General features: G+C 36.9%; 1 protein-coding gene across 1 annotated transcript; it reads right to left on the bottom strand.

Moving 5' to 3' along the window:
- Nucleotides 1-7,014: 7,014 nt before the first annotated feature.
- On the bottom strand, nucleotides 7,015-26,617 carry LOC106882027 (pre-rRNA-processing protein TSR1 homolog). Its single transcript, XM_014932587.3, has 20 exons — nucleotides 26,484-26,617; nucleotides 24,973-25,043; nucleotides 24,529-24,615; nucleotides 23,981-24,093; nucleotides 23,096-23,291; nucleotides 21,824-21,894; nucleotides 21,448-21,604; nucleotides 20,208-20,372; nucleotides 19,131-19,287; nucleotides 17,634-17,797; nucleotides 16,644-16,712; nucleotides 15,786-15,850; nucleotides 14,950-15,042; nucleotides 14,062-14,203; nucleotides 13,703-13,754; nucleotides 12,983-13,188; nucleotides 11,703-11,805; nucleotides 9,295-9,435; nucleotides 7,553-7,627; nucleotides 7,015-7,234 (listed from the first exon to the last, which is right to left on the bottom strand). The coding sequence occupies exons 1-20, from the start codon at nucleotides 26,590-26,592 to the stop codon at nucleotides 7,068-7,070; spliced, it is 2,403 nt and encodes an 800-aa protein (XP_014788073.1). The 5' UTR covers nucleotides 26,593-26,617; the 3' UTR covers nucleotides 7,015-7,067.
- Between the last annotated feature and the right edge of the window lie 398 nt (nucleotides 26,618-27,015).

Genomic DNA, 27,015 nt, shown 5'->3' with positions numbered 1-27,015 from the left:
TAGAATTTAGGGGATTAGTACTTCCAGTTCAATAGCAGCGCAATGACATTCAGAGAGATGTTCCTTAGAACAATAACGAGCTAATTAGAAAATCCTTTGTTTGAGTAAAAATAAAATTCATCGGTTAATTTGGGTGAGTAATAAAAGCGAATAGAAAACAATAGTTAGAAGTCTCCGGCTGGACCTGTAATTGTGATGTATGGTGTGTTTCTGTAACCAATGAACAGAACCAAAGGGTTCAATCGATGAAGAGAAACATTTAAGATTTATCGATCTCGATTGAAAAGAATCGTTTTACACTTGATACTATTGGGCAGACTTGAGATTGTTTAACTAAGTTTTTTAAACATACTTTTTTTTTTCATTATTATTATTACACAGGCAAAGCATTTTCCCAATGGACATTATTAGTTGTTAAGAAAATTAAGTATTTCAGACCAATATAAAAACATAAGTAAATTAACGTCCAAAACACCGTGTAATGATTCAGGTATACTTTATAGGGATCGGGTTACTTCATTCAGTTTGAGTGTAATGAACTAATAGGACGACTGTTATTGCATAAATTACTATTGAAATATTTTAAGCACAAATTGCCATATCTTATTGTAGAATCCCTCAACTTTCCACCCAGACCTGAATACTGCGATACTAATTACACTACAACATACACACACACGCAAAGCGTTAAACTTATACATTTATTAAAACTTGTTCCTCGTGTAGTATTCTTTCTTTTCCTGTTGATTACTTTCACACACGCACTTTAATGTTATCACATTCCGCATAGATTTTGATCAACTAAGTTAGCCACAGCCATTAGTCTCTTGGCCAACCAACAATAAACAGTAGAACTTTCGACTGGCTTTATTCTGCTACTTGTATTTAACTACATATCATGAGCAAAATTTCAGTTAAAGACCCTAACTTGAGTCTTGTGGAAAATTATAAAAAGTTACTTCAGATTTTTTTTTTCTTTCAAAATTCTGACTTTAGCCTGTGTTTTCTCAACTGATATATTATACCGTTATAAGCAATTAACCGCATGAACTATTTTAAAGCAATTTCCCATTACAAATATGGATTAGTTATCCCTGAAACAAAATAATCACCTGCTTAATTCCCACTTGTATTCGGAATACGTGCAAACTTATTGTAAAATAGGAATTGTATTCTCCTCCCCCCTCATTATTCACTTCCTGTAGAGAAATAAAGCGTCAGGAAAGTCAGGGTCGTATGAATTTGAACCATCAATGTTTTGGATTGAGCATTCATTACTACAATCACACTGGAAGTCAAAAATTAACCAAAAGAAAAATGAGTTTTTAGTAGAAAGTGGGTTATACATCATTAGATGTATACCTGGCTTTCCTACTATAAAATTATGAAATATAACGGAACGCTGAACTCCAGACTATCAACTCAAACAACACTTTATTCAGGTGGTAAATATATACATCTTTAGTTCTTGTTGTTACAGCTTCTGTTGTGTATGAGCATAGTTGCTGAGACGTTGTTCTGTAGCTGTAAGCGAGCTGTCGAGTGTAAGTCCGAAAGATGTAGAGAGACAGCTTAACACGTAAAGAGACTGTCTCCAGGTTGGAGTATTAGAGACACTCTTGACACGTCCATGCTCATGGTCGGCCGACCGCAAAAGAGATAGAATAGAAGCGGGAACGCTTGGTTGTTTAATTCTACGCATGCGCACGGCGTTACTACAAGTTAACCCAAACAATGGACTATTAAAAGCAAGAATATATTCTTATCAGGAGAATTTCTTCACGTCTGTTTGTTCGTCCCCTCCAAGTTTTGTGCCTGTATAGTTTATCTCGAACCACTGCCGTTCACATCGAGGATGACCAGCTTGCCTTCGGGATCCACAAAGACTTATATCCAGACCTTACCGGAACAAAACCGCAGTTCCACCGCCTCCTCTCGGCTGACACGGAGTGTGAAAGCTTGCAGCCCGTTCAGTCTCGTTTCGCTAGCGGCTACGACATCCAATTCTAGTGACCTGAGGTCGTTAAGGAAGAGCCTCTGTTTCCACAGCGAACTTTTAAACTTCTTAACTTGAGCAAGACCATGATGTGTGGTTATGAAATGGGGGGAAAAATATACTTGCTGTTCTGATTGGGGGAGGGTGAGTGGTTTTCTCACTCCTCTGGCTGGCTGTGGGTGTTTCTACGATCAGATTGTTAGTTTTAATTATGGTTTTCTGAAATTTGCCCACTGCATTGAGGTAATTTTCCTTTGTGTCAATGAACATGTTATTTGAAATGCTGAGGGTCTGTATGTGTGGTGCTGTTCAAAGATAATTGTTTGGAGTGCGGTCGGTGTGTTCTTGTATGTAATTAAGTTGTGCATTGTTTGTGTTTACTGCCGTGAGGTTTGATATGGTTTTCGATGGTGGTTTCGGCTTTGTATGCAGTGCTGGCAGTAGTGTTGTGGTTGTATGAGCGTGTCTATGTTGCTGAGGTTGTCTGTTTTTCGTTTTCTTCCCTTTTAGAACTTCTTTCCACTCTCCTTTATTCGTTTCTTTGCAGATGTCCGAGTCAGACTCGGGGAGGGGTAAATCTGTTGGGTTGATGTCTATTGGTGTTACTTTTTTTCTTTTGGTGCTGTTGTTGTTTGTTGTATTTTTAGTAGTTATTTTCGTATTCAGTCCTGTAGCTGAGATTGGTATCACTTCCATTAGTGATGGTGGTGTTGTTTCTGTTTTCTCTGCTGTTATTTTTGTATTTTCTGTAATTTGTGTAGTCGTTGTTTTAGGTGGTGATGACATTGCTTCTAATGTAGTTTGCATCTGTTGGTGTTGTGCTACTATTTTTGATGGAAGGGAGCGTTTCCAGTCTGATCTCTGCGGGCAAAAGGCTTTGAGGTGGTCCTGTTGTCCTCGGTTTACCTATCTCCACTGATACACGCAATTTTGCACCTTCTGATAATTGGATAAGGTCTGGAATTTTTTCGAGCGTTTGCTGGTCTGCTTGAAATAAAAGCTTCAGTCCTTCACCCCTCCAATTTTGTTGGTGTAGCTTGTTTATTTGTAGAATTTCAATTTTTTCCTCCAATGTCAATTGCCACTACCCAAGAAATGTCAAAATCTGGAGGTATTTCCCAAATTTTTGAGACTCGCCGACCGAGGTAGGTCGGCAGGAGCACCATTTTCTTTTTCTGTCTTTAGTGGTAATGTGGAATGTTGTTTGGCTTCGTTTTCTGAGGTGAATCTCACTTCCACAGTGCCTAATTTCTTCCCCCTTGCTACGTACGTGATTTTCTCTTTCTCTTGTTACTTGTATGTAGTCCTCCTCGGCATCTTGGTCTGTTTGTTCCATCTCTGTTGCATCCTGGGTCCTTTCTGCTACCTTCGCTGTACTCCCGATCTCGGTCAGGATCTCCACTGCTTTCTTCTGTTCTTGTTCGTTTTGGGGGCACTTCTTTTTTATGTGCCCCTTCTGGCTGCAGCCATAGCAGGTGGGCGGTCTCCCTTCTGTCACTGTTAATTTTTTGTCTTCCGGTAACTCAATTTCTGGGAGCTCGTTTAGGTCCGCTTGGGTGGCCTGGACAATTAATTCTAGGCAGTAACCCTACCAATTCAATTGCTGTGCCCGGGTTGCCTGCACAACCAATGGGTCCTCATTGCTTCCAGAGAGTACAACTGCCGCAATCCATACTTCTCTTATTTCTGGCGGAATCCTGCCAATCCTCACCCTAGAGACTCGTTTCCCCAGGTAGATTGGCAGGGGCAGCCATTCTTCAGTTCTTACTGGTACAGTGGAGTGCTTAACTGCCACCTCTCCAGAGGCAAATCTTACCTCCACTGTATCCTATTTCCTACCTCGGATGTAGTAGATGTCTTCTAATTGAGTCTAAACATTTTTCAATGGTCTCTTCTGGAGCCATTTCAATCTTTTTTCCGGACAAATATAGTCCTATAAAATACTGTTCTTTTCGCATCTCCGATTAAATCCTCCGGAGGAGTCAATTTTACTCTCTACCCCCCCCCCCCCCTGTCTGTAAATTGCATGCATTCACATAATTTATCATGGTGGGATAGCAACTTCTCTCATTTCTAACTGTTGTACTGTCTTCGTCATGTTCTGTTTTCCAGCTACCGACGCGTAGCTTCCTTGGCTTCCTGCTCGTCCTTCCTCTACGGCTATTTCAGGCATATGGTTATCCTTCTCAAACGAGGGGAAAATACAACAAAAACCCACACGCCTGCTGCATAAGCTGTGTGTTTTTGGTAAACAGCAACAAATTAACAATAATTTTAACAATTTCAACAGTTCAACGTACACGTAACTGGACAGAAGCCTTCAACAAAATACTCAACAATCAATCGTTCGAGACTAGAATCAGTCGATCGCGGGAGTACGTGATTCTATTCTAAATTGGGTGTAAACACTTCTCTATTTGTTTTTTTGATAGCTCTATTTTTCTGCATTTTAGGGACAGTTTTGTAGATGACCGTTTTTGTGCTGTGTGTTGTGTAATTTCGTAAGACAGGGTTAATAATACATTTATGCCATTTCTTTGTATTAGATTGTTGAACTTTTTTAAATCCTTGACACTTACGTTTAGTGTTTCTTGGTAAAATTTTGCAGCGGATGCGAAGCCGCAACTGTAGCTTTTATTGTTCTTGTGTTCTCCGGGTTTTCCATGTGTTTCACTAGTGTTGCTAATTGTGGTGGCATTGGTAGTATTTTTTTTTTTAATTTCATTGCTTTCGTTTTGTTCACAAAGGGGGAGAGAAAACGTTTCTTCGTGCTCCTCGACTTGGGGTGGGGGTTATCCTCTCCAAAGCTGGAGGCCATGATCGAAAATAAACAATTGAGTGTTAAAACTCCGAAAACAATACACAAATTAAGATTGAAAATTCGCTCGCGAAGGGGTGAACTTGTATAGTCAAAGAAAAAAACTTCCACCGCCAAGCAGGTTCAATTAAAATGACTACAAATGTCCAAAAGCAAAAATTATATCCGTCTGTGTAACAAAATACCAAAACTTACGAACTCAAAAAAAGAAGCATCCGTTCGGTAATTGCCGAAGCCTCATGTGGTCTAATGACAATTTGTTCCAGAAATTACTCTAATACATTTCAAACTTTTTTTCAATGAACTGGTGAACAAGATGTTTGTGTTTTTTTTCAATATTTAATATGTAATGTTCTAATTTGCTTTTGGATAAACCTTTGGTTAATCTCTTTAACATCTACTCTTTTACTTGTTTCAGTCATTTGACTGTGACCATGCTGGAGCACTGCCCTTAGTCGAGCAAATCGACCCAAGGACTTATTCTTTATAAGCCTAGTACTTATTCTATCGGTGTCTTTTGCCGAACCGCTAGATTACGGGGACGTAAACACACCAGCATCGGTAGTCAAACACACACACAAACATATATATATATATATACGACGGGCTTCTTTCAGTTTCTGTCTACCAAATCCACTCACATGGCTTTGGTCGGCCCGAGGCTCACTTGCCCAAGGTGCCACGCAGTGGGACTGAAACCGGAACCATGTGGTTCGTAAGCAAGCTACTTACCACACAGCCACTCCTACGCCTGGTCACAAAAATGAAAAAAAAAATAGTGCAATAGGTGTAAAACAGCGTAGTAAACGAATATGAAAAAAAAATGCGCGCTGACGAATAGGGGTGGGGGGAGAGGACTCGGAAAATTGCCGATGTGAATTTTCCGAGTCCCCACCCCTGTTCGTTGGCGCAATTCTTTTTTTATAATTGTTAAAGTTGGGTTTTCGTCGGCGCACATTCTTTCATATTTGTTTACTACACATTGTTTTATACATATTACACTTTTGTGACTGAGTGTTAAACTAGAGATTTTACCAAATCTTTTAAGTTTGTGCTATAAGGTTATTTTGAAAATTATTTCATTTGTAATGTACTATTTAAAACAACAAAATGTGTTCACTCGCTTTTTTTTTTTTTTTTAGTCACTGAGATGGTCGTGAGATGTGCCAAAAATAACAGCTAAATTGATCTTAAACCACGCACCCCCAAATTTTTTGCCTTGGTCAAGAATTTTGTTTCTACTTACTAGCTAAAAGCTGTGGTCGATAGCTGACGAGAATAACGGACCACAAGCCACTGCTTGCGATTTTGGTTCCAGAAGAGAAATGCATTAGTCTATACAGTGACCCAGTTATAATGCTGGATCGCAATACTTCTTAGCTACAATTTTACCATAAAGTACGCCCCAGTGGAGAAGATTGGAAAAGTTGACACTGTTTCATGCTTAACACTCAAATGAAATCAGAGGAAGCTGTCTTGACATCAGTTGCTATAGCACCGGAAGTGAACAGCTCAGTGCTGGAGACAATTAACCATCTTTCTGGTGACCTTCGCCATAGTTAGCGAGGCTTCTAAGCATGATTTCTATAACTGGCAATGTAGAACCACAAGACATGAACATGTCACCTAGAACTGAAGCAGTTTAATCAATCGTTGATGATTATCTCCTGTTTGTTAATAGAATAGCTAGTCTTTTGCTCTCTCAAGGACACCTATGAAACAATGGGCCTATAGTAACCCCTAAGTTGGGAGACTCCTATGTGACATCGGGACATGCTTATACACCAGCGGCACACATCTAGGAACCAGCCCTCCTCCAAGTCCCGTATGTCTTAGCCACAGAAACATCCAGTTTGAATGTAAAACTGGTAGAATATTTGGGCCAGACATAGCCAGTTTAAATACTAAATGGTTAAGACATCCATCATTTTAATGCCTGTGTTCCATGCTGGTATGAGTCGAAAAGTCTCAGTAACTAATGGATGCACGGGCTGCATTTTGCTCCAGTTTGCATGATTTCTACAGGTGTGTCCCCTTCCTATCTCCAACCACTTTACAGTGTGTATTGGCACTAGTGAGATCAACAGACAGCTTGCAAAACTACAAAAACGATGAGGAGAGAGAAAACCTGGTCAAAAGAGAAATGCCACTGACCATATAGGTCCACTCAATCAGAGCTATTGACAACACCAGTAACAAGTTATCTTTAGATGATTTATTTTGTGATAATTATAATTTAATGGAACAAGATTTTCAGCTTTCCATATCATCACCAATCTGTTCCATAACTTTTAGAGAAGGGTTAAATACACGGGGACTGTATGTCCACTTAGGAAAAATTCTTTTGTACAGGTTCAAGAGGATTGTATCTTGAGATTTCAGCTGGTTATCAAATATACATTTCATGTGACCATGTGTACCTGAACAGAGACAAGATCAATATTGATTATTAATAGACAGAAAGAACATGTTAAAAATTAGTGACAGAGGTAGTAATTAATACAAAGAGGTAATATTTATCCACATTTAAGTGGAGATAGAGAGACATGAGATAGAACACTATGTAGAAAGTAAGATAGATAAGTAAAAAAGCAGGATAAATGAAAGAGACAGTTGAGACAATAAAAATCAGTAGGACAGAGTAGATAGAACACTGTCAGATACAGTAAGTAGGAGAGAGACAGGTTCTTATATCCAGCGAAAAATATAATATAGAAAAGCAATTTCCAAGAACTCACCTAAAGCTTCTTTTATGTGACCTCTGCGACCCCATTTTGATTTCAGCTCAACAGGTTTAAACCAGTTAACATCCTCTGTAAAAAGAAAACATTTAATAAATGTCTGGATGGTTAGTAATAAAATATATCCTAAAAAGAAAAAAAGAAAAAGGATTATTTAGAGATATACATATATCTCATCATTTTGCAAAGGGCAGATGGAATTGAGGCAGATTTATGCATGCATGCATATATATATATGAGAGATGGGGGGGGGGGGGCTTCATTCAATTTCTGTCTTCCAAATATCCTCAAAAGGCATTGGTCAGCCCAGGATTATTGTAGAAGACACTTGCTAAAGGTACCATGCAGTGTAGTTGAGCCCAATATTTTGAACCACACATTAAGAATAATAATGGACTGAAAATGCAAGTATTTGAGACTGGGAGGCAGAAACAAAATTCTTGACAGGGAAGTCAAAATGCTAGGAACATAGGTTTCATGTTTGCAGTGAATGTATTTGCCAACAATTTTTCAACCAAAGATATGTTGATTGATAATCTACCAAAATGGTTAGAGTGTGTGTGTAATGGTTTAATTCGGAGACAGGCCAGCATCTGTGACCCTCTTCAGGGTTTCTAAAACTTATAAGAAAGAAGTTAACCTCAAATTGGAAACTTTGTTCAAATGCTTACAACAATGTAAACTCCTGTGAAGGAACCCAAGTGTCATATGATGGTGTTAAACTAGACAATGAATTAGATCTCCCAACCATAACCAAGAACACACCAATAGACTTCCATGTAGTTTCCACTTATAAAGGTTTTGATCTACGCAAAGCTATGTGAGCAGAAACTTGATCAAGCAACCTACTTAATCACACATCCACACACAGAAGCATATATATATATATATATATATATATAATTGCACGCATATACAAAGGCATACGCAAAAGAAACTGAATCCGACAAGAGATGGAAGGGGAAAAAAAATATCAAGAAATCATCTTAGAACACTTCTGAGGGTAAATGTTGCCCAAGTTCCACAAGTTTTATGATAAGGGAAATTACTCTGTATGAGTTTGAAATGTAAGCCTGTTTGTGAGGTTGAAGTTGGTTTCACAACCACGTGGTTTTGGGTTCAGTCCCATTGCATGGCATGTTGGACAATTCTTCTACTTTAGTCCTGGACTGACCAAAGCCTTAGGAGAGAATATGGTGCTATGGTCAGAAGTACGAAAGGTAAATAGCCAGCTTTAAAAATACTTTTTTCCAATAATTCGTATCCAAATAACAGAAATCTGCTGCAAAATCCATCCCATTAATTTTAGGTTAGAAAAATTGGTGTAAAACAGTTAAAACATGCACAGAACACACAAACACTATCCACACTCACATACAAATACTCAGAAAACGCCACACACATTCTCGTACAATACATCACACACAGAACACTAACACAATCAACACCAATACAACACACACTCACACACTTACACTGCCACACACAAACACTACATATATTCCCATAAAATACATAACACACACACACACACACAGAACGTACTTAGACAATGTTACATGCTGACACACACTTTTGAGATAGTAAAGTTTAAAACTCTTCAAAAATACATGCCAAAACAGACAGAGCCTGAACAGCCCTTCAGTTGATCAGCTTCTGTCAAACTGCCTAACCCCGTGCCAGCATGGAAAATGGACGTTTGATGACGATGACAAATTAAAAACAACTTGAAACCTTACCTCTGTTAAAGAACATGTAGCGGACCACAGCTGCCTTTTTGTTTATCTTGAATGGATGCCCACTAAGTACAATACGTTTGGTAACAATTCGGTTAGGATCGGCTGACATTACTGTCCCTGTAGCTATCAAATCATGATCACCTAGAAAATAAGAAGGATTTTGCTTTACTTTGATATTCTACTTTTGATTGATTCGTCTACAGAATGTTCTGGATGGTAGGAATAACAATGAAACAAAGTTTCTCCTGAAATTTTCAAAAATCAAAGGAGTTATCAAGCAAGAACACTCTGCAGACACCACAGAAATTCACCAAATGAAAATCTGATAGTCCTAGCTAAAAAAAATTTTAAGAGATGACTAAAGCTATCAAGACAGTCTCCTCATAAGATTACACAACTTCAGATAGAAAGAACAGCTTCACTGCTAACTAGACAGAAAAATAGACGAAACTGGATATATTATGTATTAACATCTATATCTCACCAAGATATTACAAAAACTAATTGACATTGTGGCCTCTGACTTTATCTTTTATTTGTTTCAATCATTAGACTGTGGCCATGCTGAGGCACCACTGCGAAGAATGTTAGTTGAACGAATCAACCCCAGTGCTTACTTTTTCAAGTTTGGTACTTATTCAATCAATCTCTAAAAAAATTTAAAATGTGAAGTCCCCAGTAAATATCATGAAGCCAGATATAGCTTGTGTACTAGCTGTAACAGTCACAAACATTACACTGATTGTCATCATGTTGGTACAGCTGAGATTACATATCAACAACAGGTATGATGACAGAAGTAACTGCTTAGCTTTATTAATTTCTGTCTCTCTTATTTTAATAAATTATAAATGACTGATTCAACACATTTTGTTCATTCTAAACTAAAAGGTTTGATGTTTCTACCTATTATATTAACCTTAACTATTTAATCACACCAAACCATAATCTATTATTGTCTTAATCAACTAACCATTGAGTCTCTATTGGCCATCAGCAATATATCTTCTGCTCCATAATTTTCCTCTCACATCAATCTGAAGTATTATTTCCCAATTGTAGACACCCTCAAACACTGATCTCTTACAAAAGCACCAACAATAGAAGCAAACCATCAAAACCCAACTGAACCAAACCACCATTATTTTTCAGCTTTAGGAAAGGATGTTTTGTTTTATAGTATTTAAAAAGCAATTTGAACAGATATACATATAATAACTGTAGGGAGCTCAACAATACAGTAAATTTGGCGGGAAGAACATCTTCCACTGTCCCATCATGGTGGTATCCTATTAATTACTCAGCCCAATACTTGAATACACAATATCAAATCTACTCAAGGTTTTGGTTGGCCCAGGGCCATAGTAGAAGACACTTGCCCAAAATTCCACACAGTGGGACTGAACCTAGGACTGCATGGATGTGGATGGGGAACAAGCTTCTTAACCATACAGCCATGCCTGCACGTATAAAAATGCACAACATAGTAGATTTTGGTAATTTCCTGAGATACATGGTACAGTAAATATTGGCAATGTAATATTCTGAGGTACTTAGTATGGTATATGTGCTTTATAATTCTAGTGTTCCCAATAAACTAAATGTAGGTGATGTTCTGGAGTACACAGTACAGTAAACAACACACTTTTGTTCAGAGGAGGAAATATGATCCAATTAAGAGCATATTTAGTAAAGTACTGCTAAGAAGCAGGGTGCTGCTAAATTAGTAGTTCTCAACTGGGGTCCATAAAAGATTTTGCTGTTAAAATTTATGTGCAATAAATTGGTTATATTTCTATACTCTTTTACTCTTTTTTTTTTTTACTTGTTTCAGTCATTTGACTGCAGCCATGCTGGAGCACCGCCTTTAGTCGAGCAAATTGACCCCAGGACTTATTCTTTGTAAGCCTAGTACTTATTCTATGGGTCTCTTTTTACCGAACCACTAAGTTACGGGGACGTAAACACACCAACGTCGGTTGTCAAGCGATGGTGGGGGGACAAACACAGACACACAAACACACACACATATATATATATATATACGACGGACTTCTTTCAGTTTCCGTCTACCAAATCCATTCACAAGGCTTTGGTCGGCCCAAGGCTATAGTAGAAGACACTTGCCGAAGGTGCCACGCAGTGGGACTGAACCCGGAACCATGTGGTTGGTAAGCCAGCTACTTACCACACAGCCACTCCTGCGCCTATAATACATAAAATATTTAAACAATTTTTTATACAATTACTAATAATATTTAATTAAAAAAATAATAATAGGATTTTTAAACATCGAATAACTATGGGGGCCCAACAAAATAGAACAAGAATCAAAGGGGCCCCACATGAAAAAATGGTTGAGAACCACTGTGTTAAATGATAGAAAAAATTTAATTAGTTCTACTCACCCGATGAAGACTGTTTAAAAACTAAAACTGTAGCAGGTGGAAATGTTACAGGAGCAAACATTGTGGCAACAGTTGCAGTTTTGTGGGATAAAAATCTTTCAAACTGTAAAAAAAAGTCAACACCAGAATTTACTAGGAATGAAGAGATTAATAAGAAAATATCTTGGGCTTCAAGCTGTGACCTCCCCATAGATTAAATTTCCATTGCTTTATTTTTCTTATTTTATGGGACTGAATCTTGCTAACAGAAAACGGTGAGAATTCTTGTGACTATTCAAATACAATATCACAGAAAATGATGAGATAACTCCTGCTTTGTCAACATCATTCTAATTCAGATGCAATTGTTGTTAATCAATACTTATCAGCAAAATAGGTTGAATAACTTTCCACAAACACATTTGTAACGGTAGCGAAATAGTTGAATTATCTCCCTTGCATGAAGGATTATAGAGTAACCTCCCTTTACTAAGTATCTGCCATGAGATGTGATACTTAATTATTCAAGAAGCTTAGAGTTTCTCTTGGAAGTTTCTAGAATGTCTAGCGTTCCATTAATAAAAACAGCTTGCTAACCCTGCTCTTCACTTCTTAGTCAATTAGTCTTAGAGCCATTCACCTCATTGCTATGTCCGTCTATTTCTCTATGCCACATGACTGAAAACCACCACTTAGCTGTTATTTCTACATTTTCTATCTGAACTTTCTTGCATAGATTACTTCATTCAACTAGATTCTACATTTTGATTATGTATCATCATCGACCAGTAAATAAAATATCTATGTAGTAAATATATAGTTCTTGAATTTATTCATCTCTATATGAACTCTTGTAATATACACGCAGCCACATCAACACCGGGTACTTACTACATATAACCACTACACATCTCTTTATATTTCTTTTTTTTCCCCCCACCAAACCTTTCTCAAATACAAACATTATAAGAGTGACCGTCTATCTGTACCAAATTAATTATCACAGCTCTGAGTTCACTTTGTTCACCTCCACAGTTACCACCAACATAATTTGCAAGTATAAAGCAATAGACTGAACAGTAGAAAGAATGCAACTGCTACATTGCATGCCAATCCAAACAGCAAATCAGTGGATATCATGTGATCTCCAGATAATTGGAGACTTGGTACAACTGGTAATATGGAACTATGGAGTGCACTTTATCAATCATCTGTTTGTGTGACATAGGACTGGTCAATCAGGGTTGACCTGAGGCAACACAATAACAACTTAAAACAATAAATGTTATTTCTTAATTTACCTTAAATTTGTTTCCTGTTGTGTGCTGGGAGAAAACTGGAGCGGCAACAAAACGACGGAAACCAGCCTGAAAGATGAGTCGTTCTTTTGACTTGACTGGTTCTTCACAAGTAATCTTGCGCTGGACAATGAAATTCATAACGGTCATTTTCTGTTCGTGAGGTAACAAACCAAACAGGATCACTGGTTGCCCTGGTCTGTGAGACTCTTAAAAAGATCAAAAACAGAAAATTTCAAACACAAAAACAAAGATCTTCAAATTAAGAAACAGGTAAGAAAGAGGAAAGAATGGAAACTACAATGAAGCTCTTTAGTCATGCTGAGGACAACCACTCTAGTGCCAATGGCATAAAATGCACTTAGTCCACACTTAAACTGCTTTATATAAAGATACCAAGCCGTAAAAACGAAAAGAATTACTGGATCAAGCAACGTGTTGTGTTCTTGAGCAAAACATGTTGTTCCAGTTCACTCAGAGCTAAAACTGAGTAATCCTGCAATAGACCAGCATTCCATCCAGGGCGGATATATGCCAGATAAACCAAGAAACCAGTCTTATATGCTCCTTACTGAGTAATGTGGACTAACTATTTTTGGAAAATAGATTAAAATGAAACTTTAATAGGTTTTAATTTAAATTGTTTTAAAACTGGTAGTTTGTATCATAAAATTCAGAGTGATCTCAAGCCAAGTATCAATGATCTGCCTCAAACCAACTTACCCATGAAAGCTCTGGGAACATCTTTTATATGGACTGTTATGAACCAACCAGGCTGGAAAGTTGAGAAAATTGTTTTAGGTTTCACTGAGTCAGGTTTATTTCAATGCATCAACAAGAAATACAATAAATAAATGGGAAGCCATTAGAGAAACATTTAAGTAAGAAATACAACAGATAAAAACCGACTAACGTACAAGGTCGTTCCATTCACATGTACAATGATACAGTCACACATACAGATAATATATTAACAGATGTACAGACAGACATAAAGATATGCACACAGACCTACATAGAGGGGTACTATTATATTTTCTTATAGTAATATAAAAACCTGAAGTGTGTAATCATTATCTCACCATGGCGCCATCAATTTCCTCATTCAAGACTCTCTTCTTTGTTCGCCGGAAATTACCAAACTGGAAAATTCTGGCATAATCAAGGGGAAGGTTTTCCTTAGGGTCCCATGGAGATGTTCGGAAACTATTTAAGCCACGATAACTATTTAGAGAAAAAAATGTAATAAAAGTAAGGAATTAATATATTTCATTTCAACAGATTCTGAGAAGGGTCATGCCCATAACCTACTGAGGAAAATTTGGTAGACGGTGGCATGGTCAGTAAGGAGTTAGTGATATGTTGTAAAGGTTGTGGTGGTGGTATAGAAGTGGCAGTGTGTTGATGATGTACACAGGAGCTGTAGTAAGAACAACAGGAAATACTTTAAATACTTCTGGTTTTAAAAAGAATTTCAGGCTTAACTGACAATGTTTTGCTGATGTCAAAAACATGAGTCTTCCAAGACAAAACGTAAGAAATAACAAGTGTTAACATTTGTAATGTCAATTCTTGAAACTAGGATGTATGCATAACTAATGTGAATACAATGCACTCTTTTTTTTATTTTAAAGCAAATAACTTAGTTTCACATCCTTAAGCAAATGATAGATAATTGTCTCTACATAAAACCCCACCAATCTATCAGAAATATCATTTCAATGCCTGATATCTCAGCTACATTAACTGAGACATGTAAGTGAGCCAAAAAGAAAAGTTATGATATAAACTGACCATGTATGTATATGGTTAATAGCAGAATAACCTTGAGAGAAATGCATCTTGGTTTTACAATAGGCACACTGTGTTCCTGTATGTCATAAGAGGAAACTAAAAGGATTGGTGATAGGAAGGGCATCCAGTAGGGGTGAAAGGCTTCATAGAAATACAACAGAAAGAGTTTTACTTACCGTGCAAACCGAGTTCTTGCACACGTATCAAATGGAGTGTCAACTTCATCAGGAAATATTTCATTCTCTCTCTCTTCTCTGATCTTCAGCAATCTGGTGAAAGAAAACCAAATATGAGAAAGAGAATAAGGAGAGAAGAACAGAAAGAGTGCTCAGGTGGGTAGGTAAATGCACTAGAGTGTGACGGATGATTAGAGATGGGGAGTGAGATGGACGCAGTGAATATCAGAATGGTAGAGGAGGGTGCAGGTGAGTGAAGTAAGTTAGGGAGGAGGAGTTGATAAATGGACAGTATTGGGATACAATGTAACAAGGTAGCAGGACAAAAAGTATAATTTACAGCACCTGAATTAGTGTCATAGTTAAAGGATTGATGGAGGGATGAGTATTAGTACCACTGGACTGGCTCCCGTGCAGATGGTACGTAAAATACACCATTTCAAGCGTGGCCGTTGCCAGTACCTCCTGACTGGCCTTCGTGCCGGTGGGCACGTAAAAGCACCCACTACACTCTCGGAGTGGTTAGCGTTAGGAAGGGCATCCAGCTGTAGAAACTCTGCCAAATCAGACTGGAGCCTGGTGTAGCCATCTGGTTCGCCAGTCCTCAGTCAAATCGTCCAACCCATGCTAGCATGGAAAGAGGACGTTAAACGACGATGATGATGATTTAGTATGACAACTGACCCTGTCTGTCATTTATAACTGTTGTTTCAATCACAGTATTTAACTCCATCAAAACATTACACATCATTTCTTTAACAACAGTATCAAAGACAGACTGCCCAATGCTTAACAATGAAGAATTACAAAATGTAACAGCAACATAAAAAACTTACATTCTTTTTTCTTCTTCTACATCAATTGTTTCATCATATTTACCATCTTCATCTTTCACTTCAATCTGTCAAGAAATAGAAAATATAAAGACTTTAGCTAATGGGATAAATTTTGAAGTTAAAAATGGCATCATGGACATTCTTTCAATTAGGTTTAAAAATTTGGGAACATGGCCAGCAATCTTACTGGGAAGATGTAAAGTCAATTACACTGATTCCAGTGCTCAACTGGTACTGTATTTTATTTACCCCTGAAAGAATGAAAGGCAAAGTCAACCTCAGCAGAATTTGAACTCCGGACATAAGAAACCAGAAGAAATACTGCTAAGCATTTTGTCTGACACGCTAATGATTCAGTCAGCTCACCACCCTACGTTCCATCAATAATAAAACAGAACAAATACTAAAAGGTGATAAAAACAATTTATATTATCATTTTAACTACCTGTCTCATAAATACAACACATCTAGTCCAATTCATGCCAGCATGGGAAACGGCTGTTAAAGGATGATGATAATTTATCTTCTCTATGCTCAGTCTTAATGAAATAGATCAAGACATGAAGACAATGAGTACAACTGAAAAATATCATCCACAAATGCAATGCCCTGACACTCATTCTTAAATAACTATTATGTGATGTCAAACCAAGGAGACACAAATACACACACATAAACATAGATATATGCAACACACTTCTTTCAGTTTCTGTCTACCAATCCACTCACAAGGCTTTGGTTGGCTCAAGGATAGAGTAGAACCCACTTGCCCAAGGTACCTCACAGTGGGACTGAACCCAGAAATATGTGGTCAGGAAGCAAACCACACAACCATATACAATAATACAAAGTCCTTACCTCTTCATAGGTTTCCTCTCCTTCATCTGAGACAAACTCGTCTTCTGAACTGCTCTCCAGATCTTCCATCTACAAAACAACACGATTGACATCAATAAAAAAAATTAAAGACAGCTGATACTTGATATTATACTAAAAATAAAAACCAACAAGGGAACTACTATGTGGTCACTCAACTTGTTAGAAATAATGACCAAACCCCTTACAGCACACCCTACACTCATTATCATCAGTTTAATATCCACATTCCCATGCTTTCACAAGTCAGATGGAATTTGTTGAGGCAGATTTTCTAAAGTCAAATGCTCTTTCTGTCACCAACACTCACCTGTTTCGAAGTAAAGAAACATTTCTTTCTCCCATGGAAGACTGGAAATAAACAATATTGCTTGTATGACAGTGAAAATACATATATATATATATATATATATATATATATATATATATATATACACCCATCACACCCTGTATATATAATGGGCTTCTTTCAGTTTCCATCGATTACATCCACTCACAAGTCTTTTTGTTGGCCCAAGGCTCTAGTAGAAGACACTTGCTTTAAGCGCCAAGCAGGACTCAATAAGATATCACACAGTTGGAAAGCAAGCTTTTTAACCACATAGTCTTAAAACTGGCAGCTGACAATCCAATTCCTAGACAAACTGTTGTATAGTAAAACTATATAACCTCTCTGGTAAAAAGTGGTAGGAGATATCCATTATAAATAGACCAGTAGCTGGTCATCAAGAGAGGGTCAAGAGTTGAAGAGTTGAGTCAACAGTTCTAGTCAGTGTCTTGTGGAGCTATCAGCGATAGTAAGACAGAAGAAGTTAATGTATTACTATTCTGGTACAAAGAGATATAACAGTATCCGATGACAAGTAACTATTGTGGCTACTAGCATAAACAGCAACTACAGTACAACGGCAGTCACACATCACACCAGTAGGAGGAACCTACTTTACAACATAGAAAAAAAGACATAATTACGGCTTCCATGTATTCATCTTCATCATCATAGTCATCATCCTCATCATCATCACCCTCATCTTCACTTTTATCTTCTTTGTTCAGTTCATCATCACTTTCTAGGATCCAAGCGGACTGATATGCAGATGTGCCTTTCGGAACCCTCTTGATTTTCTTGCTTTCAGCTACAAAAAGAAAAGAATAAAAAGGGTAATCTGAATAATTTGTTCTGACAAGAGAAGTCATGCACATTGATCCCAGTAGATTAGTAGAATTAATTTCATCATGATGAGAGAGATAAAAAGCTAAAATAATCTCATATGCAGTTTGGACTCAAAAAGGCAAGGTAACAATAATAATTTCTCAAATAGGAACACAGCATCAAACTTTAGGGGTAAGAGGAAGCAAATTGATTTCATTGAACCCTGTTCTTAATTTACATCTACTTCATCAACCCCCACAGAGGGTAGAAGGCAAAATTAATTCTGCTGGGACACAAAGAGGTGTAGCTTGCTACTCTTATCAATTCTACCAAAATCCATTTGAGAGAATAATGGCTGGACACTAACAAAAATATGATGAGAAGGTGGAATGCCAGCATAGTGGACAGTTGTTTAAGAATATACCACATATTCCCAAACACTAGAGAAGTGGCTGTCACCAAAGAGCTATACTAGTTCGTGGTAAAATAGTCAAGACCTGCCTTCTTATCATCTTTAATCCACTTCCCTCACTTATTTCCAAACAAGGTGATATTTACCCATCATCAGACGTTTTCCACAGAAGACTGGAAACAAACATCACTTGTATGACAATGATGCTCATTTACAACCATCATGTGATGTTAAAACAAAGAGTACACACAGACACATGTATGTGTATACGTATATATACATGTAGCCTTCTGTGTTGCCAGCCCTCAGTCAAATCATCCAACCCATGTCAGCATGGAAAGCAGACATTAAACGACGACGATGATGATGATGATGATGAGGGTTAGGTAGGGTGTGAAGTTAGGGTATTTCCAGAGAAGTACATGACCCGAATACTGGGTTATCAACACTGTTGGGTTTCAGGCCAAAGCCAGAATTCTTTAGATGTAGAAAATCCAAGTTTCACAACAATACCATAAAATGGGTTTGGCAAAGAGTAAATAATCCAATGAAAAGAAGAATACAAAAAATTCTTTAACACATTTTGAACAATGCATTACAATTGTTTCTGTACCAACTCTATTTGCAATGCCAGTTTAGAATTTTTGCATAAACTGACATTGCAAATAGAGTTGGTACAGAAACAATTGTAACAAGTCATTGAAGATGTGTTAAAGAATTTTGTTTGTATTCTTGTTCTTTTCATTGGTATGTATGTATATATATTAATAGTTATCCTCAGTGTTTGTATATAATGTATGGTGTTAAATTTAGAAAAAATACAGGGCAAAACTTTGAAGAAAACAACTGAGCAAATTAAGTATGTATACAAAGATACATATAAGACTAGTCATAAGAATTTTACCTTCTGCCAATGCCATCTCTTCCTCTGTTGGCCAAGTCTGTTCTCCTTCCATTGGATCAGGAACCACTTCACTTTCAAGACTTGTCTGTTTGCTGTCCTCCGCTTTGTCCAAAATTCGAGCATCAGCTTCTATATTACTCTCCATTGGTTCTAATCCCTAAAAATGAGAAATGCTAATAATAAATATAACCAACAAATAAACAGAACCACCAACACAATTTTAATGTAAACTAGAGACTTGCTTAAAATTTATACCCTGCTCCTGTTTTTCCAGTCAAAACATCAAGTTTCAACACCAGAAATCTCTCCAATACCAAAATACATATAATTTTTAGACAATTATTTGATCAGTGTTTTATGGTAGTTCAGAGAGCATGTAGAGGAGAGAGTAACACAAGTAGAATGCTATCAAAAACTAGACATATGTTTAATAACTTGAATATGTAAATATCCAAATGCTAAAACAGTTTATCATGCTGTGTATGTTTAGTGTTATTTCTGTATAATTCAGCTCTTGATTGTTAGCCATCAGGACACTTATCCTTCAAGATTTCCATTCTTTCTGAAATTTAACAACACTACTCCTGTCATACCTAAGGTGGGCTTTTACTCTCTATGACTCTTTTACTGTTCATTTCCCTAACTTTCTGTGCTTTATTCTATGTAATATGCATGTATGTTTTATTGTCTTCACTTACTGCTGCCTTCTGTCTGCTCTTTTGCCACTTTCCTATGAGTTATAATGCACCTAAGCACTGTATACAATAAGCTTCTTATTATCACAATCAGTTAGAAATAGGAATTTAAGAAATATAAACTTAACAAAAGTTTATAGGTCTGCAAGCTTCAGAAAATGACAACATACATACACAGAAGGATAAACATCTTTTTCAATGTTTGGATATAAACAGTTGTTTCCATGGTGATCTTATTGCACATATGTAATAACAAAGAACAAACTAAAGACTTCACACAAAGCAACATAACTATAATGCAAAAGTGAATCTTAGTGATATATGACTATATGTCAAAGATGTCAGTGTGATAATAACCAATGAACAAGAAAACTATGCAAACCTGTTTGTTGGTCCTCGTAACTTTAGGATAGAGAGGATAGGGATCATTTGGAGAATCAATCTGCAGCATTTGGAAGTCGCCCCAGCCAGGGAGATGCACTAAATGGTTCACATTAAGAGAGCGGCCTCTTAAAAATCCAGACAGTTTCAATGTCCCAGCATCTTCCTAAAGATAAAGACATAATTAAAATATAGTTACAGTAATGCAATAGAATCAAAACATACTTTACTAATCTACAAGAATATTGGTTGCAAATTTTGGCACAAGGCCAGCAATTTCGGGGGAGGGGTAAGTCGATTTCCTTGACTCCAATATTCATCTGGTATTTATTGTCCCCAAAAGGGATGGAAAATAAAGTCAACCTCAGCAGAATTTGAACTAAGAATGTAAAGACAGAAGAAATGCTGCTAAGCATTTTGTTCAATGTGCTAATGATTCTGCCAGCTTGCTGCCTTCTTTATTACAAGAATAGTCTCTTCGTTTAAAACAACTTCACCATGACAAGAGTTTCACCAACTTTACTGTAAGTCTCAGAGTAACAACAGCCACACAATAAAAATATACTATCTGTTACAAGACTTACATTTTAGCCACTACAAGAGTCAAAATCCCCCTCATATAAAAATTAGAACATTTGTAAGCAAACAGCAAGCCAAAGATGTAATCTCTGCACATCTATTAAACTCAATGAAAATAACAGCTAAATTTCCCTCAAATCACACACATTAAATCAAATATTTCTACATATGGGCACAGATGCATATAATAATGATGAGAGTGTGTGTATGTGTATATACATTTCTTAACACTTCCCATACAGCTATAAAGAATATGTGATGTACTTCAAGAAGCATTGTTCCAAAAAAAAACAAATATTTCACATTCTCTTGAAAGTTTATAAAATTCTTACTATTCTATATTATCATCATCATCATTTAATGTCTGTTGTCCATGTTGGCATGGGTTGGACAGTTTGACTGGGCTGGGCACGCTGGAAGGCTGCACCAGACCCCAGTCTGATTTGGCATGGTTTTCTATGGCTGGATGCCCTTCCTGACGCCAACCACTCCGAGAGTGTAATGGGTGCCATTTGCTTAACACCAGGGTGTGTTTACATGCCACCAGTACAGGTGCCAATTTGTGTGACACTGGTATATTATACACACACACACACATATAATATAATATATATTTATAACAATAATAGTGTATATAGTAATATGTATATAAGGATACTCACCAATTCAGAGTTTAATTCATACACAACACTTTCAGCTAAGAGATGCGGACGGTTTTCTCTGTATTTTATAGACCGTAGTTTGTGGTTGGCTATTTGTCGCAGAACAACTAAGCCATCCTGGTTGTTATCTAAGGAATGGAACTTAGCATCAGGAAGCCTGGAAGACAAATTCTTGATTAATAACCACTTGTCTCCATCCAAACTTCAGTATTTTACACAAAACTGGCTCGTCACTGCTAAATTATGACCACCTTACTCTAAGTTTCAATAATTACCAGCAAAATATTTATACATACCTTTTCATAACTGAAATTCATTTTGGTAAAAACTACATTTGAGTAATATAATATTCAGATAAGTTAAACAAAATTCTTACCATTTATCAATGCATTTTTGTATAAATTTTCTTGTATCACTTTGCTTCTTCTGAGGAATACTGCGGAAGTCCTAATGTGATAAAAACAAAAATACTAAGAATTACATAGAATAGATTCTGTTTCCAAATTGAAAGCAAAATACCACAGAAATTTAATTTTCACCATGAATCATATATATAGTCCTTAAATATCATTCAGTAGATTAAGGTAATAACTTTACATTATGTCACAGTTCTAGTATACATTGTTTTGATCTCTGATCATTATGGTGTATTTCTGGTTATGTGTGTGTGTGTGTGTGTGTTTGTATGGAGGCAATCTTAGTTTCAATTCCTGGACAGGGCAGTGCATTGTGTTGTTGAGTAAAGCACTTTATTCCAAGTTACCCTGCAATCACTTTAGCGTCTGATATATGGCACATCATGCACCTGTACAGATGTCAATTTGATGGAGGTGGTGAGCTATGGAACAGCACAAAAATCTGATCACTATAAACAAATAACCTGTGTAGGTTGTTCAGCAAGAAGTTGTAGAACCCTCATCTGTCATTTACACTGGGTTCACAGCACACACATGGATGTAAAAATACCCAGGTTGGTACCAGGACATGAAATATAATAAAACGATCGCTTCTTCATCACCATTGTCACCATTACTATAATCATACTATGATGTAATTTTTTAAGCTAACAACAACAATTATCATCATCATCGTTTAACGTCCGCTTTCCATGCTAGCATGGGTTGGACGATTTGACTGAGGACTGGTAGACCAGGTGGCTACACCAGGCTCCAATCTGATTTGGCAGAGTTTCTACAGCTGGATGCCCTTCCTAACACCAACCACTCCAAGAGTGTAGTGGGTGCTTTTACGTGCCGCCAGCACAAAGGCCAGTCAGGCGGTACTGGCAACGGCCACACTCGAAATGGTGTATTTTACGTGCCACCTGGACAGGAGCCAGTCCAGTGGTACTGGCAATGATCTCGCTCGAATGTCTTTTCACGTGCCACTGGCACAAGTGCCAGGAAGGCGACGTTGGTAACGATCACGCTCAAATGGTGTTATTTACATGCCACCAGCACGGTAGCCAGACAGCTGGTGCTCTGGCAACGATCACGCTCAGATGATGCTCTTAGTGCTCTACTGGAACAGGTGCCAACACGATTTCGCTTTTGCTCACCCCAACAGGTCTTCACAAGCCAAGTTTAGTGTTCAACAAATATATTCTCCTAGAGTAAAAAACAAAATGTATCAAAATAGCTGAACTGACCTGAACAATAAAGATAATTGAAGGCAATCCTTGACCAAACAAAAGGGACAAACAATGACTGCCATATTCATCGATTTCTTCCGTTGGAGAGAGAACAGCAAGTACTGAGTCGGCTATTTTAACAGCATCAAGTAATGCATACTGGTTACCATATTCAGGGATATAAAACGATACTCTCTGCTTTAGTCGAGGAATTCTGAGAATTACAATTAAAAAAAAATGAAAATAAAAACATTCAAAATTTTAAAATAATGATTGTTGATATTAAAAAAATAGAAAGGTTAATTAATGAGTTGATATTATATAGTCAATGGTAAACTATCATAGTAATAATTTTATTCCAGAAACAATATCAAATTATGTTAGGAAAATTCTTTTTAATATATCTTTTATTTTGTACTTGTTTCAGTAATTGAACCTTCAGTGATTGGACTGTGGCCATGCTGGGTCACTTTCTTGAAGGGTTTTGTCAAACAAATTCTCGTACTTATTCTATTGGTCTCTTTTGCCAAACCAGTAAGTTGCAGGGACATAAACAAACCTACACTGGTTGTCAAGCAACAGTGGGGAACAATGATACACACATTTATATATGACAGGCTTCTACACAGATCCCTTCTACCAAATTCAATCACATGACTTTGGTCAACCTGGAGTTACAGCAACTTACTGGTTTGGCAAAAGAGACCAATAGAATAAGTACGAGAATTTGTTTGACAAAACCCTTCAAGGAAGTGATCCAGCATGGCCACGGTCCAATCATTGAAACAAGTACAGCCAAGCAGTAGGACTGAACCAAACATGGTTACAAAACAAGCTTCTTAATCACAATCACCAACTTATGTTAGAGGCAACTTCAAAACCAAATCGAAAAACTCAACTTACCCTAAATGTGTTATATCCAGATCATTCTTCTTAGAACAAGCAGTGTCATCACAATTAATCAACAAATCCAGAACCTTTTGGGAGTTAAGACTTTTATGCAGTGGAAGAATCACCTAAAATAAAGAAATAAATTAAAATTTATTTCAAAGCTCAATGTTGTTGTTGTTATTGTTTAGCCGCAGAACAGCTTTAACTACTCTTTATGTACTATGCAGACCCACACTAAAGTATGAAATATTTCCAAGGTTAATAAACTAGTTAATACCAATTTTCCTGAAATCACCTTATTAAAGTGACTATATTAAAATTCAGCTCTTGATCTAGATCTCACAAAATGAGATTTCAACTGACAAACACCAATATAATTTATATTTAATCCTTTAACATTTAAACTGGCCATATCCAGCCTAAATATTCAACTTGTTGTATATTCAAACAGGCTAGATCTGGCTTCTCACACCTACCCTACAATGTCATTCTAAAACTAAACAATTACATCATCAACATCTCAAAGCTATGAGTTAGTGTATAATTAATTCAAAACTCACCACAAAATGTGGAGTACTATCAGCACCACCACGACTACGTTTTTGGGCCAAAACTTCTTCTCGTTTGTTTTTACGAGTATGGAAAGCCTTCATAAAGAAAATAAAACAAGTTGGAATTATGAAATTATTTTTTTAGATTCAAATATTTAAAGAACAAAACTGTCCATTATACATGTTTATAAAAATATAAATACATAAAACAACTAGTTTTAAATTTCTGAGCGAGAAATATGTCGTAGTAACAGTACCATACAGTAAAGTCTGTTTGCCAACAAACACAACATGGCAATCCTACAGTCTGAATGAAACTGGAAGTCTCTTGCAAAAATGTTTCAACTGCATCAATTATTAAAAAACTTAACCAAAACAAATAGTAGATATGTTTTAGTTGGAAATATAATAATAAAAGTGCTGCTAATGATTATGCTTACAGATGAAACTTACCTTTTTCCTTCGTTCAGCTCTTCGTATTTCTAGTTTATGCCGTTTTGAGATATTTTTAACACTGACACGTCCTGAGAAAAATGTATAATTTTCAGATTGACAAAATTTCTGAAGCTGTTCAAAATTTATAGAAATGTTTCACAAGTCCCTTTAACCCTTTAGCATTCAGATTACTCTATCAAATGTAATGCTTATTTATTTAAATTTGATTTGAATTAATCCAAGGGACATAATCTTTTAAAAATAAATCAATGAAGGTTCTACTTCACCTAAAAGTTGGGCAAATGTTTGATATTCAATTATGTCACTTTACGTTCTAGGTTCCAATTCTGGGGAGATCAATTTCACCTTTTGTCCCTCGATAAAACAAAGTACAGGAATCGATTTACAATTCTTATAAGGTGTTTTGGTGAGAGTAGAATAATGACACAAGTGCTTACTGTTGTTTATAATTCCATGAGAGCGCTGATCAAAGGTTACGCTATAATAATCATCTCATCTTTTTGTCTATTTAAGACTGTGAACACAGGCACGGCAGAGTGATCAAGAAGCTCATTCTGCAATCATGAGGATTTGGGTTCTATCCCAATTTGCAGTACATGGCAACTTGGACAAAAATCTTTACCATAGCTATAAGCGCAAGCATAACTGTGTGGTTAAGTTTGCTTTGCAACCAAACGATTTCCAGTTCAGTTCCACTGAACGGCGTCATGGGTAAGTGGTTTCTACTATAGTTCCGGACTGACCAATGACTTGTACATTTGGTAGATGGAGAAAGTGTGGAAACCCGTCGTATATGTGCGTGTTTGTGCTTGTTCCCCCACACCCTGACAGTGCTGGTTTGTTTACATCCATGTAACTTAGCAGTTCGGTAAAAGAGACCGATAGAATAAGTACCAGACTTTAAAAATAAGAACAGGTGTCGATTTGTTCGATTAAATCTTTTCAGGGGGTGTCCTGGCATGATCGCAGTCCAATAAGTGAAACAAGAAGATAAATCGAGTCGATCCATGCCTATTAAGTGAAACTAGACAGACGGAACCTGTACAGAAGCCCATTGGATGGATTGTACCTGTAAGGTTCAAATTTCTCACATTTTGTATCACACTGATTCATCTTAGGAACCACAATAGAGGTAGGCGTGCATGTGGAATACTCATTTTTAAGACAGTGTAAAAATGGGCCCGTTTTTATAAGATGGTGGAGTTCCTGTTATGGAAGATATAGCAACGTCTTCTAACAGATCGAGATAGCATGACGTCAGATAGTAAATAAAACCAGGTGTTCAAAAGTAGAGTGAAATAGAGATAGAGTGCATGTGAAATTCTGTCCATAGGGAAGACGCTATGTATGTATGCATGTATGTAAGAGATAGTGAATGAATATGCAAAAGAGATTAATGCTTCATAGCAGAGAAACTACGAGAGATTGTAGGAAGACCCATAATATATCAGCGATATACACAAGTTAAACACATTAATAAATCAATTATAACACTGCAATATACACACCTTGGGACATGCGATCCAGTTCGCGCTTTCCTCTATGTTTTCCACGTTTATGTTGTTTGTTTTGCTGTTTAAAAGAAGTTGGTCGATGTTCTTCTTGTTCGAACACCATCTTGGTACCAGCACGTGGAAATATCGGATGTTGATATCGCCCTCTGTATAAAGTTATCAAAACAAGGGACGCAACTTTCTTTTCTTCGTAGCTACACCTATCACCTTCTTACTCACAATTACTTTTGGACTTTCTCCCTCTTTCTCTCTCTCTCTCATATAGACATGTATATATGTATGTATGTATGTATGTATGTATGTATACACACACACACACACACACATATATATTGTTATATTTCGGGACGGTCTTTTTTTTTTGCCAAATAAACATACACACATTATATATTTGTTCTTCACTCGTTTATTACTATTCTTATTTTAACACATGTCCATTGTCGGGAAATCTTTTTTCACACATCTGTGACTTCTTCAACGATACTTTTCGTTTTCGTGTGTGCTCTTGTTCCACTTACTCCATTCT

The sequence above is a fragment of the Octopus bimaculoides genome, chromosome 4 (assembly GCF_046866305.1).
Source record: "Octopus bimaculoides isolate indiv1 chromosome 4, ASM4686630v1, whole genome shotgun sequence".
Classification (NCBI taxonomy): domain Eukaryota; kingdom Metazoa; phylum Mollusca; class Cephalopoda; order Octopoda; family Octopodidae; genus Octopus; species Octopus bimaculoides.
Note: the sequence above shows the minus strand (reverse complement) of the source record. Positions and strands in the feature narration are given on the sequence as shown.

Excerpts from the sequence above, each read along its gene's own strand:
- LOC106882027 (XM_014932587.3), bottom strand. The coding sequence starts at position 26,592 with ATGGTGTTCGAACAAGAAGAACATCGACCAACTTCTTTTAAACAGCAA. Across the intron at positions 21,895-23,095 it reads CAATTATCTTTATTGTTCAG|GACTTCCGCAGTATTCCTCA; the intron begins GTCAGTTCAGCT and ends TTATCACATTAG. Across the intron at positions 17,798-19,130 it reads AGAGATGGCATTGGCAGAAG|CTGAAAGCAAGAAAATCAAG; the intron begins GTAAAATTCTTA and ends TTCTTTTTGTAG.